This window comes from Chiloscyllium punctatum, chromosome 38 (assembly GCF_047496795.1).
Source record: "Chiloscyllium punctatum isolate Juve2018m chromosome 38, sChiPun1.3, whole genome shotgun sequence".
Classification (NCBI taxonomy): domain Eukaryota; kingdom Metazoa; phylum Chordata; class Chondrichthyes; order Orectolobiformes; family Hemiscylliidae; genus Chiloscyllium; species Chiloscyllium punctatum.
Genome location: NC_092776.1, coordinates 32,841,803 through 32,864,653, shown reverse-complemented (window position 1 = coordinate 32,864,653; position 22,851 = coordinate 32,841,803). Strand labels below are relative to the sequence as shown.

Below are 22,851 nucleotides of genomic sequence, written 5' to 3'. Positions count from 1 at the left end.
GAGAAAATGATTTCTAAGCTACTGAAAGTGAAAAACAAATCATTTAAAAAAAGAAATGTAAAAAAGGAAGAGTAAATTCAAGGGAAAAAGTAGTAAACATTAGTACAGGTTAATTAAAATTGTTTAGCTATGACTTTAACATCTTTGTTGTCAAGAAAGAATTCTTAATGTATTTCTAAATTTGCTTGACATCAATCTGAAAGTTTCTTCTATTCTTAGAGTCACGGTTTAGGTTTCTTAACCATGTACTTCAACATCATAGAAGCCAAATCTTCTTCAGATCTCTGTCCCAAGACAGGTGCAACCCACAACAGCACAACCTCCATTATAAGAATAGCAAGGAGGCAAGTCACAAATCTGACACATTTGGAATGGGGGAAATCAAACCACATGCTATTGAAACCAATGCGATCCACACCAATCATCTAGCCAACTAAGTTATCCAGAGAAGCAGCATGTGTCCATGCAAAACCATAGCCAGTATAGTACTTAACAAAATTCTCAGTGATTCTTGAAGTTTTGTTTCTTGAAAGTTACAAATTTAATTGTTTGAGAGATTAAAGTGCAACAGGAATCCAAGAGTCAAATTCCCATTGAAAGCAAGTAAAACATAAATGAAATGGAACTTAGTTATTTTCATGGTCTTAAATGATTCAGAATCCAAACATGAGAACGTAAGAAATAGTGGCCCAGTGGCCCAAGTAATGCTTACATGTGGGTGTATGCTCACACAGTAACACAAACGTAATACACAGGGGTTGCACAAGGAGCAGTCCATTTAGGCTGTGTGCATGTGCAACCACATGAGAAGCTTAAAGTGATGGTACAGTGCAACAAATAGGCCATGCACAATGGGCGACACTTAGAGGAAATATTGAACCTGATTAGACTATTCTGTCCCTCAAGCCTGCTCTAACGTTCAATATGATCTTGGCTAACCTTCTACAAGAACTTTATGTTCTCACCCAATCCCCAATCCCTGATTCCCTGACAGGCCAAAATTGTATCCATCTCAATGTTAAAACTGCTCAATAATAGAACACCTAGAACTGTTTGGGCATAAAATTCCAAAGACATTTACAAACGCAATAGTCATAACAATGATAATAACTATGTCACATCAACAATGGTATAAATGAAAATCTGTTCTGGAGTTAGAAATTATCTGGCTAAGCAAGGGAAAAGGAAACATGTCACTGGGAGGAACAAAGTGTCCACTTAAGCAACAGTATAAAGTAGAAATATGACAAGGATTGTTGGTTGTCTTAACAGTCACATGGCAATATAATCTGTAATTTGATGTGTAAGTTGCCTGCAAATAGTGGTTAAACAATGCTGTGTTTGTAACATTAAAAATCCTAAAACTTTACATCTTGTTGATTGATCCTTTCAGCCAGTCACTAGATAGTTATTGGTCTCTAAGTGATCTAACATGTTTAAAATATTCAATAAAGCTAAGTGAACATGATTTGCCCTAAATAAATCAATGTGGGCTTTCCTTAAATTAATCAATATTTTATAAATGAGCATTGTGTCACTTACTCACATAATTTGTACTGTCCTAGATGGAATACGTTTAAAAAAGGATTCAAGCAACGAAAGTGAAATGTTGTGGCCCACTTAGTAATGCTAACATATCATAAGGAGATATAATTTCCAACTTTGACATTCGTTTATGTGAACACTTGTTTCTTCTGGCCGTGCTAAATCTGACCTGAAGCTAAAATACAGAACCTCGATCAGTAGATTTCACCCCCTAAAACAAATCTAAAAACTATTACCATAATCTTTGAAAATCATAGCCCTGAGTGAGTGGCAGTTATTATATGGTGTAATACCTGCAAATACATGTAACTGTTTTTTTAAGATACAAGTAGTCTTACAGATGTTATACACAGAACAGGCCATGCAGCTGAACAAATCTGTTTCCCCTCTGGCAGTCAATTTGCTAATGGTAAAATCCCATAAACATCAAAGAGCTGATTTTTTTGGTTAACCTATTCTGCTGGGTTTGGTTGGGATAAAATTAGTCAGAGAACAACTTTCTTTAAAAAATAAATTGTTTATATCCCTTTGAAAGAGCAGACAAGATTTTAGTTTAATGACTCATTAAAAAATGCAACATTTCTAATGATGCAGCATGCTCTCATTCCTGCAAAAGGGTCAGGCTGGATTATACTGTCATGACTACATTGAGTCACACAGCATGGAAACAGACTCTTCGGTCCAACTCGCCCGCACTGACTAGACATCCCAATCTGACTAATCCCATTTGCCAGCAATTGGCCCATATCCATCTAAACCTTTCCTATGTATATACACATGAAAATGCCTTTTAAATGCTGTAGCTGTACCAGCCTCCACTACTTCCTCTGGCAACTTGTTATGTACATGCACTCCCCTCTGCATGAAAAAGTGACTCCTCAGGTACCTTTTAAACTGTATATCTCTCATATTAAATCTATGCCCTCTAGCTTTGGACTCCCCCACTCTAGGAAAAAGACCTTGGCTATTCACCGTAGCCATGCCCGTCAGGATTTTATAAACTTCTATAAGGTCACCCCTCAGCCTTTGACACTTCAGGGAAGCAAGCCGAAGCTTATTCAGCCTCTCCTTATAACTCAAACCCTTTGCTCCCAGTACATGTTCCTGTTAAATGTTACTTTTTCATTCATCGTCTGGAGACAATTGGATTTTTAATAAGACAGTTTTTGACCAAAAACAAAGACTCCTACTGAAACTAAAATTAGTGGCCGCCAATTTAAAATGTAGTTCATATTCCGCACCATAGGGATAAAAATGAAAAAGTATCAAAGGCTTTATCAGAGGCAATAAACTCTTGGAAAAGTGTAAACAGATTGTTTCCTACCTTATCAAAAATCAAGCTTTACAATGCATAAGCAGGAAAATGAGCAGAAATTAATTGATTGAACAAAAGTTCTTGATTTTCTCAAGGTGACTGGCTGTATGAGATACCTTTTGAAACACACAATGGACTTCTGAACTTCTCAGTCAGAAGTGACCAACCAAGCTTTGTTTGTGTTTACCAAAGTCATGTTTCAGCAAACGCAGTGTTTGCTGACACTTGAAAGGACAGACAACTTCCCACATATGCTAATCCTCAATAGCACATTCGCATGTAACCAGACACAATACACCATCATGCAGAATTTACTTGTGACGTCATATACAAAGTGTGCATACATGGAGAAGTGCACATACCTTTCAACTGGGGTTCAGCAGTGGGGAGGAAGGACCGGGGACAGTGAGAATCTCTGTCTCCATAAAGTCTGTGCAGTTTGACTCTAGGCTCATAAAACATAGGAGGAGAAATAGGCCAATCAGCCTTTTGAGTCTTCTCCACCAGTCAATGAGATCATGCGTGATCTAGTAATCTTCAACTCCATTTCCCTGCCTCTCTCCCATAGCCCTTGATTCCCTTAATAAGACCATAAAATGTAGGAACAGAATCAGACCATTCGGCCCACTGGAATTGTAACAACATTCCTGCAAGCAGATAGAGAACTTTTAAAGAAAGTCTTCAATTTCCACAACAGTGCCTCCAAAAAAACAAAAAGACACAGGGACAACATCAAACTCCAGTTGAAGACCAAAACCTTTGGGAACCACAGTCTGACTAGACAGCTGGTTCGTCAGTGAACACTCCTTTAAATTTTTTTTCTGTTTAAATTTTAACTTGGTCAAAATGTCAACTTTGTAATTTTGTAATTTATATTCTTGTATTTTTGTTTTGTGTGTGTGCGCGTGTGTGAGTTACGGAGCTCAGGACATTTTTATTATTTTTAACAGGAGTGTTTTAGTATAATAAAAGCCCTTACATGTTTAATTCAAGAAAAACTGTGGCTACTTTTTACACATCACCACATACAATCAAATAAACAATGAATTGGCAATATATTTATTTTAATTCAAACTCTGTCATAGTCAAAGGACAAATGGGTAAAGCAGGAAACCAATCCACCCCTCCTCACCTGGTTGTGACAATGTGCTGAAATCTGACAGTCTAATATCAGTGTGCAGTGAGTCAGTTTCCTTATGTATCTTTTAGGTCACATTGACACTCATTGTTAAAGCCTGATGATGGCACAGCTACTTATTCTATCATGCTCAGTGTTCCATCTTGTAATAGTGCATTGATGATGCAAAGGAAGACACAGCAGTGACAGAAATATTAATGGCCTAAATTTTACATTGCCTAAGTTCAGAATCATCTGAAATTCCACGCCTACGTCTACTTGTTATTGAAGAATTTGCTGTATATTTTTAGCAAGATGTGTGGCAGAACTGGCTCTGTTAAACAACACTGATAGATGCAGTGACAGACAGATTAACTAATCAAGAAGAACTTAGATGGACATTTTCTCAGATACCACACGGAGGTAAGGAACAAAAACACTGGCTGTGCACAAACTACATATCCACCAGCTGTTCAGCTTTCATTTCATTTTATGTTGCATACCATTCTGAACATATAACTTTATAGTTCAGAAATGTCAATACGTCAGATTAAAGGTTTTTGATGGTTTTTGCCCTGGAGATTCCTGGACAGGGGCTTCCTGTTACAAACCCGTCAAAGAATCCTCAAATCTAGCCGCGGAGCAGATCATTGTCAAAATTTCAATGACTGGGTAAGGTTGTCAGGATGGTGAGCGAATAGGATTCCAGGTGGGTGAGAAGAGTAGAGTGCCAAGTTAAAGAGGGTGTAGGGTGCCAAATGAGAGAGGTGGTAGAGTGCCAGGTGGGCATAGGTGGTTGAGTGACTGGTGGGTGAGGGACATTGACTAGCTGATGAGTTTGGGGGTATAGATACACAAGTGGATTTACTTGAAGTAGGGCAAGGTGTTGGGTCAATGAGGTGTTTGATCAGGCAGGGTGAGGTAGGGTTGTGGGGGGAGGCGTTACATGCTGGCTATCAGATCTGCTTAGGTCCTTGTGATCATGTCAGGTGGTGTCAGCTCCATTAGGGTTGGGGAAATAGTGTGGGAAGGGGGGTTGGGGAGTGTTAGGGTGGTGGTGGAATGTCAGGTTCGATGGGATGGAGTGACAAGTCCAGCAGGGGTGGGGGATATTGTCGAGTCCAGTGGACATGTGTCACCTCTGATCAGGAGCTGGGGTGTTGTCGGGTCTGGTGGGGGAAGAGAGTTTGTCATGTTGCACTTGGAGGTTGTGGATTCAGGCAAGCTGTTGTTGGGGAAGAAACTGCGGAGAGTCAGAGTTCAAGTTAATAGCTAGCCCGGTATTAAAACAAATTTCAAGACCTCTATCGTTTTCTGGGTAAATATTAAGCTTAAGTGAGTTAAAACCTTACAAATTCTCTGACTTTAAGGGACTTCTTTCAGAGAGTTTCAGACACAGGGGTATTGACAATTGAAATTTTCAGATTCCCAGCAACTTCCTCAGAGTCAGCTCTATCAGGATTTCCACATGGTCCGAACATGCATCTCCAATCTACACTGCAGGAACAATTGTCTCAACATCAAAAAGTCTGGGCTACAGTAAATTTCTCAGTAATATTTTGTTCTCAACAAGCAAAATGAATTTTCTGTCAGTGTGAGGAATCAAAGCCATACAATATCTATGCTGCAATTTATCACAGAGGACTTTGTGAATCAGAGTGTATGATCATTTTAAAAGTTTAAGTACTCACGTGTATATGTTACCATATGTATGTGTTTTAATGTCCTCCTCTTCAATTGAAAAACATAGCCCTCGATTTGATGCTATATATCCTTGCAATTGGTGGTGCTTATTCCAGTAAAGTTCAATACTGTGATCCGTCACTTTACCCACAACTGGAGGATCAGGCTTGGGGACTTCTACTTGGCCATTTTTTAAAAAAAAGAGGTGAAAACACATCATAAGGTCATAAGACATTGAAAAGTGCTCTTCTACAGAAAGTTGATGAACTGTAAAAGATTGTCAAAGTCCCATTTATATCAACACAACATATTTTGCACTGACTCACCATACGAAGTGAATGAGGCTACTTTTGTAAAGATGCCCAACATTACAATATTATATCATTTTTATATGTCTTTTTTGTGGCAATACTAGTGTAAATAACACTAACATAATTGGGAATAGTTCATAAGCATTGCAAACCTATTAAAAAAGGTTGAGACTCTGAAGGGAGATTAGAGAGAGTTAGGTAGAAATTTAAGGAGGTCCTCAAGGGTAGTAATATCTGGATTACTCCCAGCGCTACGAGCTAGTGAGGGCAGGAATAGGAGGATAGAGCAGATGAATGCTTGGCTGAGGAGCTGGTGTATGGTAGAAGGATTCAAATTTTTGCATCATTGGAATGTCTTTTGGGGTAGAAGTGACCTGTACAAGAAGGACAGATTGCACCTAAATTGGAAGGGGACTAATATATTGGCAGGGAAACTTGTTAGTACTGCTTGGGAGGATTTAAATTAGTAAGGTAGGGGGGGTGGGACCCAGGGAGATAGTGTGGAAAGAGATCAATCTGAGATGGGTACAGCTGAGAACAGAAGTGAGTCAAACAAACAGTCAGGGCAGGCAGGGACAAGGTAGGACTAATAAATTAAACTGCATTTATTTCAATGCAAGGGGCCTAACAGGGAAGGCGGATGAACTCAAGGCATGGTTAGGAACATGGGACTGGGATATCACAGCAATTACAGAAACATGACTCAGGGATGGGCAGGACTGGCAGCTTAATGTTCCAGGATACAAATGCTACAGGAAGGATAGAAAGGGAGGCAAAAGAGGAGGGGAAGTGGCATTTTTGATAAGGGATAGCATTACAGCTGTACTAAGAGAGGATATTCCCGGAAATACATCCAGGGAAGTTATTTGGGTGGAACTGAGAAATAAGAAAGGGATGATCAACTTATTGGGATTGTTTTATAGACCCCCCCAATAGTCAGAGGGAAACTGAGAAACAAACTTGTAAGGAGATCTCAGCTATCTGTAAGAATAATAGGGTAGTTATGGTAGGGGATTTTAACTTTCCAAATATCGACTGGGACTGCCATAGTGTTAAAGGTTTAGATGGAGAGGAATTTCTTAAGTGTGTACACGACAATTTTCTGATTCAGTATGTGGATTTACCTACTAGAGAAGGTGCAAAACGACCTACTCTTGGGAAATAAGGCAGGGCAGGTGACTGAGGTGTCAGTGGGGGAGCACTTTGGGGCCAGCGACCATCATTCTATTCATTTTAAAATAGTGATGGAAAAGGATAGACCAGATCTAAAAGTTGAAGTTCTAAATTGGAGAAAGGCCAATTTTGACAGTATTAGGCAAGAACTTTCAAAAGCTGACTGGAGGCAGATGTTCACAGGTAAAGGGATGGCTGGAAAATGGGAAGCTTTCAGAAATAAGATAACAAGAATCCAGAGAAAGTATATTCCTGTCAGGGTAAAAGGAAATTTCTGGTAGGTATAGGGAATGATGGATGACTAAAGAAATTGAGGGTTTGGTTAAGAAAAAGAAGGAAGCATATGTCAGGTACAGACAAGATAGATCGAGTGAATCCTTAGAAGAGTATAAAGAAAGTAGGAGTATACTTAAGAGGGAAATCAGGAGGGCAAAACGGGGACATGAGGCAGCTTTGGCAAATAGAACTAAGGAGAATCCAAAGGAGTTTTACAAATATATTAAGGACAAAAGGGTAACTAGGGAGAGAATAGGGTCCCTCAAAGAGAAGCAAGGCGGCCTTTGTGTGGAACCACAGAAAATGGGGGAGATACTAAATGAATATTTTGCATCAGTATTTACTGTGGAAAAGGATATGGAAGATATAGACTGTAGGGAAATAGATGGTAACATCTTGCAAAAGGTCCAGATTACAGAGGAGGAAGTGCTGGATGTCTTGAAACGGTTAAAGGTGGATAAATCCCCAGGACTTGATCAGGTGTACCCAAGAACTCTATGGGAAGCTAGAGGAGTGACTGCTGGGCCTCTTGCTGAGATATTTGTATCATCGATAGTCACAGGGGTGAGGTGCTGGAAGACTGGCGGTTGGCAAACGTGGTGCCACTGTTTAAGAAGGGTGGTAAGGACAAGCCAGGGAACTATAGACCAGTGAGCCTGACGTTGGTGGTGGGCAAGTTGTTGGAGGGAATCCTGAGGGACAGGACGTACATGTATTTGGAAAGGGACTGATTCGGGATAGTCAACATGGCTTTGTGTGTGGGAAATCATGTCTGACAAACTTGATTGAGCTTTTTGAAGAAGTAACAAAGAAGATTGATGAGGGCAGAGCAGTAGATGTGATCTATATGGACTTCAGTAAGGCGTTCAACAAGGTTCCCCATGGGAGACTGATTAGCAAGGTTAGATCTCATGGAATACAGGGAGAACTAGCCATTTGGATACAGAACTGGCTCAAAGGTAGAAGACAGAGGGTGGTGGTGGAGGGTTGTTTTTCAGACTGGAGGCCTGTGACCAGTGGAGTGCCACAAGGATCAGTGCTGGGTCCTCTACTTTTTGTCATTTACATAAATGATTTGGATGCGAGCATAAGAGGTACAGTTAGTAAGTTTGCAGATGACACCAAAATTGGAGGTGCAGTGGACAGCAAAGAGGGTTACCTTAGATTACAACAGGATCTGGACCAGATGGGCCAATGGGCTGAGAAGTGGCAGATGGAGTTTAATTCAGATAAATGCGAGATGCTGCATTTTGGGAAAGCAAATCTTAGCAGGACTTATACACTTAATGGTAAGGTCCTAGGGAGTGTTGCTGAACAAAGAGACCTTGAAGTGCAGGTTCATAGCTCCTTGAAAGTGGAATCGCAGGTAGATAGGATAGTGAAGAAGGCATTTGATATGCTTTCCTTAATGGTCAGACCATTGAGTACAGGAGTTGGGGAGGTCATGTTGCGGCTGTACAGGACATTGGTTAGGCCACTGTTGGAATATTGCGTGCAATTCTGGTCTCCTTCCTATCAGAAAGATGTTGTGAAACTTGAAAGGGTTCAGAAAAGACTTACAAGGATGTTGCCAGGGTTGGAGGATCTGAGCTACAGGGAGAGGCTGAACAGGCTGGAGCTGTTTTCCCTGGAGTGTCGGAGGCTGAGGGGTGACCTTACAGAGGTTTACAAAATTATGAGGGGCATGGATAGGATAAATAGGCAAAGTCTTTTCCCTGGGGTCAGGGAGTCCAGAACTAGAGGGCATAGGTTTAGGGTGAAAGGGGAAAGATATAAAAGAGACCTAAGGGGCAACCTTTTCACGCAGAAGCTGGTACATGTGTGGAATGAGCTGCCAGAGGATGTGGTGGAGGCTGGTACAATTGCAACATTTAAGAGGCATTTGGATGGGTATATGAATAGGAAGGGTTTGGAGGATATGGGCCGGGTGCTGGCAGGTGGGACTAGATTGGGTTGGGATATCTGGTCGGCATGGACGGGTTGGACCGAAGGGTTTGTTTCCATGCTGTACATCTCTATGACTCTATGACTCTATGAACACCTTTTCAAGCACATAATTACAATACTAATAAAGATTGTAACAAACTAATTGTTATTACAGTTAATAATCAAGTCTTTATAAATGGTCAAATTTAATATTTAAATGAATTTTTAAGAGTATTTCAGTCTGTTAAGAGCTCGTGTCATGTTGATATTAGAGATGCTGAGGTTCATTACTTGAACCACTAGAATTTTGAAACCTGTGGAAGTTGTTTTCATTTGTAAAGTGCAATTAACCATCATTTTTTTCCTGTTGGACAACCAGCACATTTATCATTGAATGATAATGAAAGTATTGCAAATAAATACACTTTCTGTCAAAAAACATTTATATTTAGTGACATTTTACAGTCATATCTATTTGTCAACTATTTTGTACCATGGGTCTCCAAATGCCACAACCTAGGCTTAAACAGAGGAAGCTAAAAGGTGGCCTTTTAAAGCCTCAGTCCAGCATTGCCAATACCACCCCTCCAAGCCTCCCATCTCCCCATGACCTCTACCCTGAGAGAAGAAAAATAAAGATACTCTTACTACTGAATCCCCTGAGAAATAGGTCTTAACTCGGGACTTTAAAACCCAGAAGCTGTCTGCCACTGATTGGCTGGCAACTTCTGGGATCACAGACTGTAATTGGGGCATGATATGCACCTCCCTTGCTTATCAGCTTTCAATAAGCTGAATGACAGACAACTGGGTGAACACTTACATTGATGTGAGTGGTGTGTCAGTTGCCACCTAACAACCTAACAGTCTCATCCCCACACTTTGAGGAAAAAGAGGGAAAGTTCTGAACATTGTATCTCTGCAGAAATTCCTTACAAAAACAGCATCCAGATTGAGGGTCTTTTCTGTATGTTATGACACCCGTTCTACTCCAAAGGCTGACAGATCCTAGGAAACCATCAATGTGCAAACTTTCAAAAGCAAAATATTGTAGATGGTGGAACAGAAAATGCAGGAACTAGTCAGCCAGCCTGGTAATGTCCATGGAGACAGAATGCGAGTTTATGGACTTAACTTTTATAAGAACATAAGAAATAGGAGCAGTTGTAGGTCATCTGGGTCCATTGAACCTGCTCCATCATTCAATAAATTCATGGCTGATCTTTTCGTGGACTCAGCTCCACTTACCCACCCCCTCACCACAACCCTTAGTTCCTTTATTTTTCAAAAATCTATCTATCTATGTCTTACAAACATTTAAAGCCTCAGCTGCTTCACTGGGCAGGGAATCCCACAGATGCACAAACCTTTGCATGAAGAAGCTCATCCTCAACTCAGTTCTAAATCTGCTCTTCCTTATTTTGAGATTATGTCCCCTAGTTCTATGTTCACTCGGCAGTGAAAGCAACCTCCTTGTTCCCTTTCCCTCAAATTAGCCAAATATCAACTTTGGGAGCTTCACGAGGATTTCTCTCTGTGAGCATTAGGTAATTTTGCACACAATTCTCCACTGCTTTCCTTATTAGGCATGCACTATACTTCTGCAGCGTCACATTTGTATAATCTTTTCCTCACCAGCAGCTGAAGAGCTCATTGCTGCTGGGACCTTCCAAGCTTCTGACCCGCTGGTGCCATCTTTTAAACCCAGTCGTGCACCTGGTCATTTTGCTCCCAAACAGGGATAGCTCTTTCCAGCACCCTCTATCAAATCTCCTCTCAGCCTTCTTCTCTCCAAGGAGAACAATCCCAACTCCAATCTATCCTCATAACGAGGTATCTCATTCCTGAAACCATTCGTGTAAATCACTATTACACTCACTCTACTGCATTCTTATCTTTCCCATAATATGACGTCTCAAACTTTGCACAATACTCTGGCTGGGGTCTAACAAGTATCTTGTGGAAGTGCAACATCACCTCCTTACTCTTATACTCTATGTCCTATGAATAAAGTTGAGGACACCATATGTTTTATTAACTGCTTTCTCCACTTGTCCTTCAATGATCTGTGTACATATATACCCAGGTCCCTCTGCTCCTGCACCCCATTTAGAATCGTATCCTCTTTTTTATGTTTCTATGTTCTTCCTATCAAAGTGCATTACTTCTTGGCATTGGACATCATCTGCCAACAATATGCCAGCTCTATCAATTTGTCAATGTCCTTTTGGAGTTCCAAGTCTGTCCTCCCCACAGCTTACAATTCTTCTAAAGTTTGTGTCATTTGCAAAATTTGAAATTGTCCCCTAAATACCAAGATCCAGATTATTAATATATATCTGGAAAAGCAAGATTTCCACATCCAACCCTTGGGACTCCACTATAAATCTTCCTCCAGGCCACTTGTACATTCATTGCAGCCTTTTCAAAGGGTCATGTAGATTGCCAATCTCCGCTACATTCTCCTAGAAACATTTAAATATGGAAACTAGAGGAGTAGACTTTTCGGCCCTTTGAGCTGGCTCTGCTATTCACTATGGTCAAGGCTGATTGTTCAACTTTGCATCCTGTTCCTGCTTTCTCTCCATGCTCTTTGATCCCTTTAGCCTTAACAGCCAAATCTAATTCTTTCTTGAAAACATTCAATGCTTTGGCTTCAACTGCTTTCTGTGGCAGAGAATTCCACAGGCACACCATTCTCTGGGTGAAGAAACTTCTTCTCATCTCAGTCCTATGTGGTCTACTATGTATCCTTACTCTATGATCCATGATTTCCATGGCAACACCCTGACCAATTTGAGTCTACCTGCCTCGTCTGACAATTAAGATTGATAGTTAATTGTTCTTGGTGCACCTCCATGCCAATGATGTCCCAACCAACCAGAAGCACCTTTTCATGTAGAGAATGATGTCCTTTTTTACAGGTATATTTCTTGTGTCCTAGATCTGACGAGTGCAAGACAAAAAACTTTGACTTCTTGTCCCTTTTTTTGGCAATGTTTAAGTTCTGTACTAATAAGCAACAACAAAGAAGTAGAAACTTCTGGAAACTGACAACACAGTTCTGTTATCATTGTGTGAGGGAGGCAGATGGTTAACATTTCAGGTTCACTCTGTCTTCTCATTTGTAAAATTCCAATGAGACTGAACAGGCACATCCTATGTCCACTCACCTTTACAAGACTTTTTTCATGAGACGTGGGCATTACTGGCTAGGCCAGCATTTGTTGCCTATCCCTTATTGCCCAGAGTGCAGTAAGAATCAATGACATTGCTGTGGCACTGGAGTCACTTAAGATTAGATTAGATTACTTACAGTGTGGAAACAGGCTCTTCGTCCCAACAAGTCCACACCGACCCGTCGAAGCGCAACCCACCCATACCCCTACATTCTCCCATCACTACGGGCAATTTAGCATGGCCAATTCACCTGACCTGCACATCTTTGGACTGTGGGAGGAAACCGGAGCAAACCCACACAGACACAGGGAGAACGTGCAAACTCCACACAGTCAGTCGCCTGAGTTGGGAATTGAACCCAGGTCTCTGGCGCTGTGAGGCAGCAGTGCTAACCACTGTGCCACCATGCCGCTCACATGTAGGCCAGATCAGGTAAGGATGGCAGTTTTCTAATGGCTAATAGTGAACCAGATGGGTTTATCCTGACAATCAACAATGGTTTCATGGTCATCATTAGACGCTTAATTTCATTTTTTTTTTCATTGAATTCAAGTTCCACTATCTGCCATGGCAGGATTCAAACCTGGGTCCCAGCACATTATTTGGGTCAGTGGATTAATAGACTAGTGTTAATAACACTACACCATCACCTCCAGGCAGTTCCCCACAAAAAAAAGAGGTGGGGCTGGCAGGATGTCTGTTTGAAGTGTAGCCTAAAGGGAAGTGTGACATTTATGAATTGATGGGTAATATACACTTTATTATCATTGCTGATCTACAGCCCTAAGATTCCATAAACAACAATGAGCAATTGTATTCATTGAGAAATGAATTCAGTCCATAAGGTGGGCTTAATGAGAAATTTAAAGGGATAAAGGAAAGTGGTTAGGTGGAAGGACTCAGGGGTGGATTCCAGATCATTTGGCTTCAGCAGCTGAAGACGTGGACATTTAGCAGGATAAAGAAGGTGGATATGCAAAATGCAAGAGTATGATCATAGAATCAGAGAATGGTTGCAGCATAGAAAGAGGCCATTTGGCCCATTGTGTCTGTGCCTGCTCTCTGATAGAACAACTCACCAGTGCCATTGTCCAGCCTTTTCCCTAAAACGCTGCACATTTTTCTTTTTCAGACAATAATCTAATTCAATTTTTAATGCCTTGACTAAACTTGCCTCCACCGGACTCTCAAGCAGTACATTTCAGAGCATAACCACTCACTGTGTGAAAAATCCTGTCTCATGTTTTCATTGCTCCATTTGCCAATTATCTTAAATCTGTGCCATCTGATTCTCAACTGAATCACCAGCTTTCCCTATGTCCCCTATTCGGACCCATCATGATTTTGACTACCTCTATCAAACTTCCTCTCAAATCTCTTTTCCCCAAGAACAGTCCAACTTCTCCAATCTACCTATTAAATTGCATTTCCTCAATGCTGGAACCATTCCCATGAAGCCTTTCAACACCCTCTCTAACACTTTCACATCCTTCCTAAAGATGAATTGGAAGTTAGGGGCTGAGAAGGTGTAGGGGGCAAAGGATTACCAAAGTCTAGCTCCAGTGAAGAAATGAATGATGTCTATGGGGTTCTATAAAATGATGAAAATGGTATTTGTGAGGCATTGGATCAGCAAGGACAGGGATGTTGACTTGATGCAGATTAGGATAGATGCAGCAGAGTTTTGTATAAACTGAAATTCAAGGATGAGAAAGACAGAGATTAAAGTCCACTGACAACAAAAGTAAAAATAAAGTGCAAACTGCTGGCACTAAGAAACTTCTAATGGAATGAAATTGCACATTTATAAAAATTTTTTCAGATCAGATCAGAGACGAAATTGGCAGTAACCATTACTTATCATGCTGTTAACAAATCATTTACTCCTGAGTACATCACATTAACTTTTACTGAGGTCTTTAGTGAGGAAATCTCAAGTTCACCCCCATTGCACTGATTTCATTGCTGAGTTGATCACGCGTTATATCATGCTCTGCGGAGGTGCCAAGTGCCTCTGACAGCAACTTTCAGATTTCCATGATTAACTCTGCACACACAGACACCATACTTGCTATACAATTTACTCCATAGTAACTATAAACCATGTTGATATCACTACAATTACCTACATAATGTAGATAATTCATGCCATTATTTATAAAAAAAACACAAATGTATTTTCAATCTAATTTGCAAGAAATTGTAATCATTCATTAGTGTCAGCATGCCTCAGTTAGTTTTACTCTCTCCTTTGCATCAGAAAGTTTCGAACATTCTCTGAGATGAGTGTGTAATTTGAAAGGACAGTACAATGCTCAGTGCACGATTGGGACTTCATCAGCCTGCCAGGTGAATGCAAAAATTCTTTGGAAACATTTAGCAAGCAGCATAAAGTTTGCTCAATTGATTGTCAAAATTCCTCCTTCATATAACACCAGAAGATTTTGGATAAACATTGCTTTGAATTACTACTAAATAAGTTATCATACCTTTCATTTGCCCCAGTCAAAGTTCATTTTAAATACTCAGAAACAAATGCAAATTCCCTAAACGAAGTGTTTGACAACTTAAGTGTCAGACTTGGCATCAATGGTAGCACTCGCTCCTGCCTCTGAGTCAAGAACATGTATATTCAAGCCGCAGTCCAAATGTTGAGTATAGTGTATAATCTAAACTAGCATTTCAATACAGTATTGAAGGTCTACTGTATTGTCAGAGGTGCTCTGGTTTTGGATGAGGTGGAATAAGGCCCTGTTTCTCTGTTCAGCTGTGCTTTTAAGAAATCCCACAATATTCACATATTTTCTAATCAACATAGGAGGTTTTCATACATGTTATCGTACACCTCTAGAGCAGGTGGGACTTGAATTTAGGTCACCACACTCAGCTGTAGGGACATTACCACTGCACTACAAGAACCCCTCAGGTTAATGCTCAAAGTATAGGAAGTTCTTTCGGTCAGCTGGCCAACAATTATCCGTCAGTAACTACCACCAGCACCTCCAAAATTTAGCTTCAGTATGTGAAATCTTGGCCAAATTCAAATTGAGCGTCTTTTTTAAAATAAAAGTTTAAACTTCATAAAATAATTCCTTATTTGAGAGTATTTTGGGACGTTCCAGAAAAAGCTACTTATTAGCAAATTATTTATTTCTATATGTCATTTTACATAGATAGTAATATTGTATTTAGGCTTAATACCGAAATTCAGTATAATACGTACTTATTACTGGTTAATTAATATGATGTATGTTATCAGTGTAGGTAACTTTTTGGACATGGTATTTTGTCAGTGCTCACGTGTGCTCTCATTGTAACTGTACGTAACATCAGTGACCCATGAACCACAGACATTTTGTTTCAATCAGCGAATTCATTTACAAACTTAGTAAATTGAAGTTACCTTCCATGATAGATGTATGTTTTTATTTTTTAATTGATCGATTCTCCGTATGTTAAGGCTGAGCTTGTAGCCTCCCAGTGTCTTGTCCACCCTCTTTCAGCCTGTGCTCACGGCTTGATCCTGTCCTCTCATTCCCTGCTCAGACCATCCGACGCCTTTCCCTTTCTCTCTCTCCTTCTCCCTTTTTCCATCTCGCGTTCACTTTCCGGACGCTGATCCTTTGTTGCCCGGGAAACACGAATCCTCTGCACCAACGGCGCCCCACACTAATCAACCTCGCTGCTTTGTCGTTGTCGCTGAGTTCGCCTTCATGTGCTATGTGATTGTAGACATGGAGACTCTGCGTGCTCAGTGCTATGCTCACTGTGCTAAACAAAAACACCAAAGGTGAGGCTTTATCACTAATGAAACCAATGAAATAAATTAGACGTTGGTCAACAAGCAACTTTAGAACTTGTATCACTTCCTCATGAAAATATTGTTAATGTAGTGTTGAATGTTATGGTCTAGTTAGTCAAATAATATTTGATCACTTACATGGAAAGATGAGAGTTACTCGCCATGTTATAACTAAGTTAAAGGTCACACAACACCAGGTTATAGTCCAATAGGTTTATTTGGAGGCACCACCTTTCTAAGCGCCGCTTCATCAGTTGAAGAAGCAGCACTTCGAAAGCTAGTTCTTCCAAATACTTCTCCATCAATTTCGGTTTCTATTTGTATATAAATACTGCTTCTCCCTCGTCCGTCTTTCTAAATTCCTTATAGTTCGACCGACAACTTCCATCTCCTCAGTACAACCTGGTTGTGTTGAAATCACGATTAATCAACATTCCCCAAGGTTACAAGTATGTGGAATTCTTCATCTCCCGGATTCCTGTAAGCCCTGTCAGTTATAATAAACTCCAATTCGCTCATGCATCATTTTCTAACTTACACAGGCTCTGATCAGCCGTGGCTTCTCGTTCAAAACGAAAGTGAAGTGCATCTGAATTGAATTATGAACTAGATAAATGCGAACTGCACTTTGCAAATACTTTCCAATCAACCTGTTACTACACACTTCTGGGGCAGGTGCAGCGTAAACCCAGCTCTCCTGATCTAGAGGTAGGTACACTACCATTGTGCCACAAGACCCCTTAACCGCACTTGGTATGGTTTTACAGAATTACAGAATAGTCACTGGGCAGAAGGAGACCATGAATGCACTGACTCTTCAAATGAGCATTCTGCTCGTGCAATTCTCCTGCCATCTCCTTGTAATCCTTTTCTTTATTTCAAAAATATACTTTATCACAAACTATCTCGTTATATGGTACTGTACAGAAGCATATCAAGTAAACAAACATTTGAGTTTGACTCTATCCCAAAAAAACGAAAGACACTATTTCTTTCCAAACAACAAATGCATTTTCTTCGGGATGCCTTGATTGAACCTGCCTTCCCCATATCCTGAGGCAGTACACTCCTAGTTATGACTGGCCAATGGGCCGAAGAGTGGCAGATGGAGTTGAATTTAGATAAATATGAGGTGCTGCATTTGGAAAGGCAAATCAGGCCAGGACTTAAACACTTAAATGTAAAGTCCTGGGCAGAGTTGCTGAACAAAGAGACCTTGATGTGCAGATTCATAGTTCCTTAAAAGTGAAGTCCCAGGTAGACAGGATAGTGAAGAAGGCATTTGGTATGCTTCTTCAATGGTCAATGCATTTAGTCTAGGAGTTGGGAGATCATGTTGAGGCTGTGAGGCACATTGAATGGGCGACTTTTGGAATATCGTGTGCAATTCTCGGAAGGGTATTGTGAAACTTGAAAGTGTTCAGAAAAGATTTACAAGGAAGTTGCTATGGTTTGAGCTGGGGCCAGCGGCTGTAACGGCTGCGGCTATTTTCCTTGGATCATTGGAGGTTGAAGGATGATCTTTTAGAGGTTTATAAAATCATGAAGGGCATGCATAGGATGAATAGCCAAGGTCTTTTCCCCAGAGTGGGGCAATCCAAAACTAGAGGGCATGAGTTTAAGGTGAGAGAAAGGAAAAAATTAAAAGGGACCTCAGGGGCAACTTTTTCGCGGATGGTACTGTAAGTGGAGGAGGCAGGTACAATTACAATATTTGAAAGGCATCTGGATGGGTATATGAGTAGGAATGGTTTAGAGGGATATGGGCCAAATGCTGGCAAAGGGGACTACATTAATTCAGGATACCTGGTCGGCATGGACCAGTTGGACTGAAGGGTCGGTTTCCCAGCTGTGATAATTGCAGCAGGTTCGGTTAGTGTCTATTCCTTTTTTAAACAAAATCCCATAACACCAACAGGGCTATCACCTGATATTGTGTGATTTTTAACTTTGTCCACCGCAGTCCAACAGCGGCACCTCCACATCACATCGATTCCGTTTGGAACTTTCTTTTCTAGAGATGAGAAAGGGATCCACGGTCAGTGTCTGCTCGGATTGCGGACAAACACAATACAATCTGATGTGATTCACATTCGATGACAAGCAGAGAGGGTGATTTGCATTTCTTTCAGGGCCCTGGCCAGCCGGTTCTGTGGCAGATGTGTTTGTGCAGCCGGTTTTCTGAGAGACCAATTAAACCTTTCACACTCTGCAGTTTCCAACAAGCATTCCCCCAACCGGTATTGTCAGGAGATTAAGTGGCCACATGACCGTATTATTCTGTACAATACTCTGTCGTTTAGCCCGGACTATTCAGTCAATACATAGCGCGACACGTGGGCTGGGATGGAGGGAAATCGGCAGCTTTAACCAAAAAAAAGGATGCGCTTGTTTTAGTGAAGTACCTTTAAGCAGTCGGTTTGCTTTAATTTCGTTTGCAGATGATCGCTGGCAATAACAGACGATTAGGAGAGTGGCAAGTGGCTATGAACTGCAGCAGGAAATGCTGGTGTTGGTCTCCAACTCTTTACAGGACCAGGTATTGATAGAACAAATGATAGGAAGTTGAGCGTGATAGTTCTGCTAAGCCCCCTCCATCCACACAGGCGGCAATGGCTGCTGTTAAAGTGCATACGACAAAGCCGGACAGTGCATCGCCCTGTGACAGAGAAACTTTCTCCGAAGAGTTTGGATCCGACAGTGGCGACGAAGCTTTACTCTGCGATGCAGACTTGGAGCTGAACCCCTTTGATGGGCTGCCTTACTCCTCTCGCTATTACAAACTCCACCAAGAACGAAAGCAGTTACCGGTGTGGGGAGCAAAGAGCGCCTTCATGGCGAGTTTAGTGAGTAATCCCTTTATCATCCTATGTGGAAACGCCAGGATCGGGAAAAGCAGTCAGGTAAGAGCAACCAAGGCAGTGGGAAATATCCAGCAGAAGTAAACGCTGGCATAATAGGCTTTTGGCTTTAAATACTGTTCTGTCGCATTATTCCCAATATGTTTTGAAAAAGGCGCCAATATTATCCATGTTTTTTTCTCTATACTTGCATGAGGCATGGCTACTATAAACTTTCAAACGAGCTTTTTTCCACTAACGCTATGCAAAGCTGTAAACTCAGAGCTGTAATTTCTGCTGACCTGGCCTTAATGATAAGGCTGGCATTGAAAGGACAACACTGGCACAAGGGAGTACAATACATGTTTTGTGATTTGTTTGTGTTATGCCAATATCTAGATAATATGAACAAGTGTTTACGACATGTTCATCCGTAATGATAAAATAATATACTTTTCTTCTGGGAATCCTTTCATTTGTAAACTAAATTTGGCAATTTTTCCATTTATTGAAACATACTGTACATTTGGAGATAGTTTTCATGAATATCCTGAACAAAATCGACAATATATTACAGATGCTAGATTACAGACATGGAAGATTACAGACAAAGGCAGGATAGTGAAGAAGGTGCTTGCCTTTATTGGTCAATGCATTGAGTGTAGGATTTGGGAGGTCATGTTGCTGCTGTACAGGACATCACTTTTGGAATACTGTGTGCAATTCCAGTCTCCCTGCTATATGAAATATGTTGTGAACTTGAAATGATTCATAAAAGGTTTGACAAGGATATTTCCATGGTTGGAGGGTTTGAGTTATAGGGAGATGCTAAATAGGCTGGGGCCATTTTCCCTGGAGTGTTGGATGCTGAGATTTAGAAAATCATGAGGGGCCTGAATAGGGTGAATAGCCAAGGCCTTTTTCCTGGAGTGGGTGAGTCCAAAACATTGCTAGGTTTAACTTGAGACCAGTTTGAGTAATTATAGGATCATAGAGTCATACAGCACAGAAACAGACATGTACAACTCATCCATCCTGACCAGATTTCCCAAACTAAACTAGTCCCACTTGCCTGCGGTTGACCCAAGTCCCTGTAAACCATTCCTATACATGTACCTGTCCAAATATCTTCTAAATGTTGTAACTGTATTTGTTTTACCACTTCCTCTGCAGTTCGTTCCACATATGAACCACCCTCCGTGTGGAACAAGTAGGCCCTTGGGTCCCTTTTAAATACCTCTCCTCTCTCTTTAAAAATATACCCTCCAGTTTTGAATTCTCCTACCTTAGCGAAAAGACCTTTGCTATTCATCTTATCTACACCCCTCATGATTTTGTAAATATGTGTGACGTCACCCCTCAATTCCTGCACTCCAGTGAAAAATTGATGACTTGCATCCTTTAGAATTACAGGATATAGTATTTTTGAGTTCTGAGTGAATGGAAGTCTCTTCAATTTACTCTATCAGTGAACGTCTTTCCAGAGGCTGAGAGAGACAGAAAGAACGAGCAAGCCTTCCTGTTTACATTGTTAATAAAGTCAATTTTGATCTCTCTGCTCTGCCCAAAAGCAGTTGAGTGGAAAGAAAGTTTGTGTATTGCCATGTCTGGCATCATTACGTATTGTGATGGAAGTCATTTGCAAATTATCCAGTTTGGAAAAAGTAAAGTTTCTAGAAAGATATAAATCAAATAGAATATATAGATCTTAGGTGATACAGCCATTTTGATGTATGTTAATTTCAGTTATGATTTTTGTTTACTGATGATTTCATAAATTGGCTCAAACTGTCGTCAGGTGATCATTGCAGCCATCTTAACTCAGCATCTTTCCTTTTTAAAACCATTTTCACTTATGAAATGTCCTAGGTATTAATATTGGATGATGGAAGTCGAAAATTGATATTCCATGTTACTACTCTCATAACATTGTTTTGCTTAAGCAGCGTGGATATTCAGGTTTATTAATTCGGCTAACTTTTGATGGAAAATGACACAACTTTAGTTGAAAAGTCACATTTACCTGTAATTGCTATTAGCATCTATTGGGAAATAAAAAAAATGTGGAGGCAGACCTCTTTTGCAATGAAGGTGGCATTGTTAATCAGACTATAAACTTGGCACAGCCATGTTGACATAGATATAATAAGTAGTGATTTAGATGGACAGTTTTTTTCTTATCATTTCTGGAATCTGAGCATCAGTGGCAATGTCAACATGTATTGACCATCCCTAGTCAAAATAGAGGTGTTAATGAGTCACTTACAATTGAGTGGTTTGCTATGACATTTCAGAGGACAGTTAAGAGTCACTCATTGGCGGCATTATGGTTCAGTGGTTAGCACTGCTGTCTCACAGCGCTGGGGATCCAGGTTCAATTCCAACTTTAGGTAATTGTCTGTGTGGAGTTTGCACATTTTCCCTGTGTCTGTTAGGTTTGCTCTGGTTTCCTCCCACAGTCTGAAGATGTGCTGGTTAGCTGACTTGGCTATGCTAAATTGCCCATAGTGTTCAGGAATGTGGAGGTTAGGTGCATTAGTCAGGGGGTCAATATCGGGTAGGGGAATGAATCTGGGTAGGCCACTCTTTGAAGAGTTGGTGTGGACTTGTTGGGCCAAATGCCTGTTTCTACATTGTAGGGATTCAATGTTGGTTATATAGTTGATGGAAAAAGTATGCTGCAGAAAAGGCATTGTGTCTCAAAATTCCACTGCTAATATAGAACAGGAATTTAACCTCAGTTACAAATTGTTCTATTTCACGTGAAAAAATGTACAGTTGATTTATTGGCAAGAGTCTTGAAGTGTGCGATTGTGAGAGGACATGCAGAATTGCGAATATGTAACATATTGCTTCTGTGAATTGCATGATAAACTACATCCCCATTGATTGAGCTGAAATATATTAGCTGAAATGCTGTGCAAGTGAATACGATGGTAACTTGAGAAAGGAAATTGAATACACACTTAAACAGGTATGCAGAGGTATGCGGAAAGACCTGAAAAGGGGAAAAATTGAAACACTCTTGCATAGAGCCAGCAAAGACAGAATGGGCCAGATATCTACTTCTCTGGTACACACCTGTTTATATGTAAGTGCAATAATGATGCATGTGGCTATGTTTCACTACTTAAATATATATTTGCATTTGTGATGTATTATTCGATTATTGGGTTTACTAATCGTGCTGATTTGCTCTTCACATAGCAGAGTGAACTCAGAAAGGTGCATCTGGACAGTAATAGACCACATGAGTCTGTTTTAAAGCAGATACCAACAAAAATATGACTGGCAACAATGGTGACTCATGAAAAACTCACTTTTCATGCCTGCCTGACAAGATTTGTATCAAGTGTATTGAAATGGCCTACCTTCAAATGGAAGCTGGTAGTAGAGCATTACAGTCACTAATACATTCTGGATGGACACTGTAAAGAAGTTGTACATCCAAATACCCATTCTCTGTAAGTGATAATGGTATGCATTGTAGACTACCATTTACCACTGACAGCTCTAATGGAGGTCTTGGCTATAAAGACTGTAAATAAATTTGGAGCATCTTTCTGATTGACTGGAAGGTTTTAGGATGATAACTCACAAGAAAAGCTTATTAAATATAAATAGATACTGTAAGTATGGGGAACCAATTTTAAAATAAATCTTAATACTATTACATATCTTGG

The 22,851-nt window shown here is 40.5% G+C and overlaps 2 protein-coding genes across 7 annotated transcripts in view; one reads left to right on the top strand and one right to left on the bottom strand.

The window, feature by feature from the left end:
• Positions 1-16,065, bottom strand: part of fank1 (fibronectin type III and ankyrin repeat domains 1) — a 65,776-nt gene extending 49,711 nt beyond the window's left edge. For all 4 annotated transcript variants that reach the window (XR_011954692.1, XM_072557575.1, XM_072557576.1 and 1 more), the window contains exons 1-2: positions 15,930-16,065; positions 5,669-5,837 (exon numbers count right to left, since the gene is read on the bottom strand). Coding sequence is in view for 3 of the 4 variants with exons in the window: in XM_072557575.1 (XP_072413676.1) it covers positions 5,669-5,837; positions 15,930-15,936 (176 nt within the window). In the remaining variant the exon portion in view is untranslated. The remainder of the gene's footprint in view (positions 1-5,668; positions 5,838-15,929) is intronic.
• A 2,875-nt stretch (positions 16,066-18,940) lies between these two features.
• The window catches only part of LOC140463511 (putative pre-mRNA-splicing factor ATP-dependent RNA helicase DHX32), a 36,187-nt gene continuing 32,276 nt past the window's right edge, over positions 18,941-22,851 (top strand). For all 3 annotated transcript variants that reach the window (XM_072557571.1, XM_072557572.1, XM_072557570.1), the window contains exon 1: positions 18,941-19,231. In XM_072557571.1, the coding sequence (XP_072413672.1) occupies positions 18,941-19,231 (291 nt within the window). The remainder of the gene's footprint in view (positions 19,232-22,851) is intronic.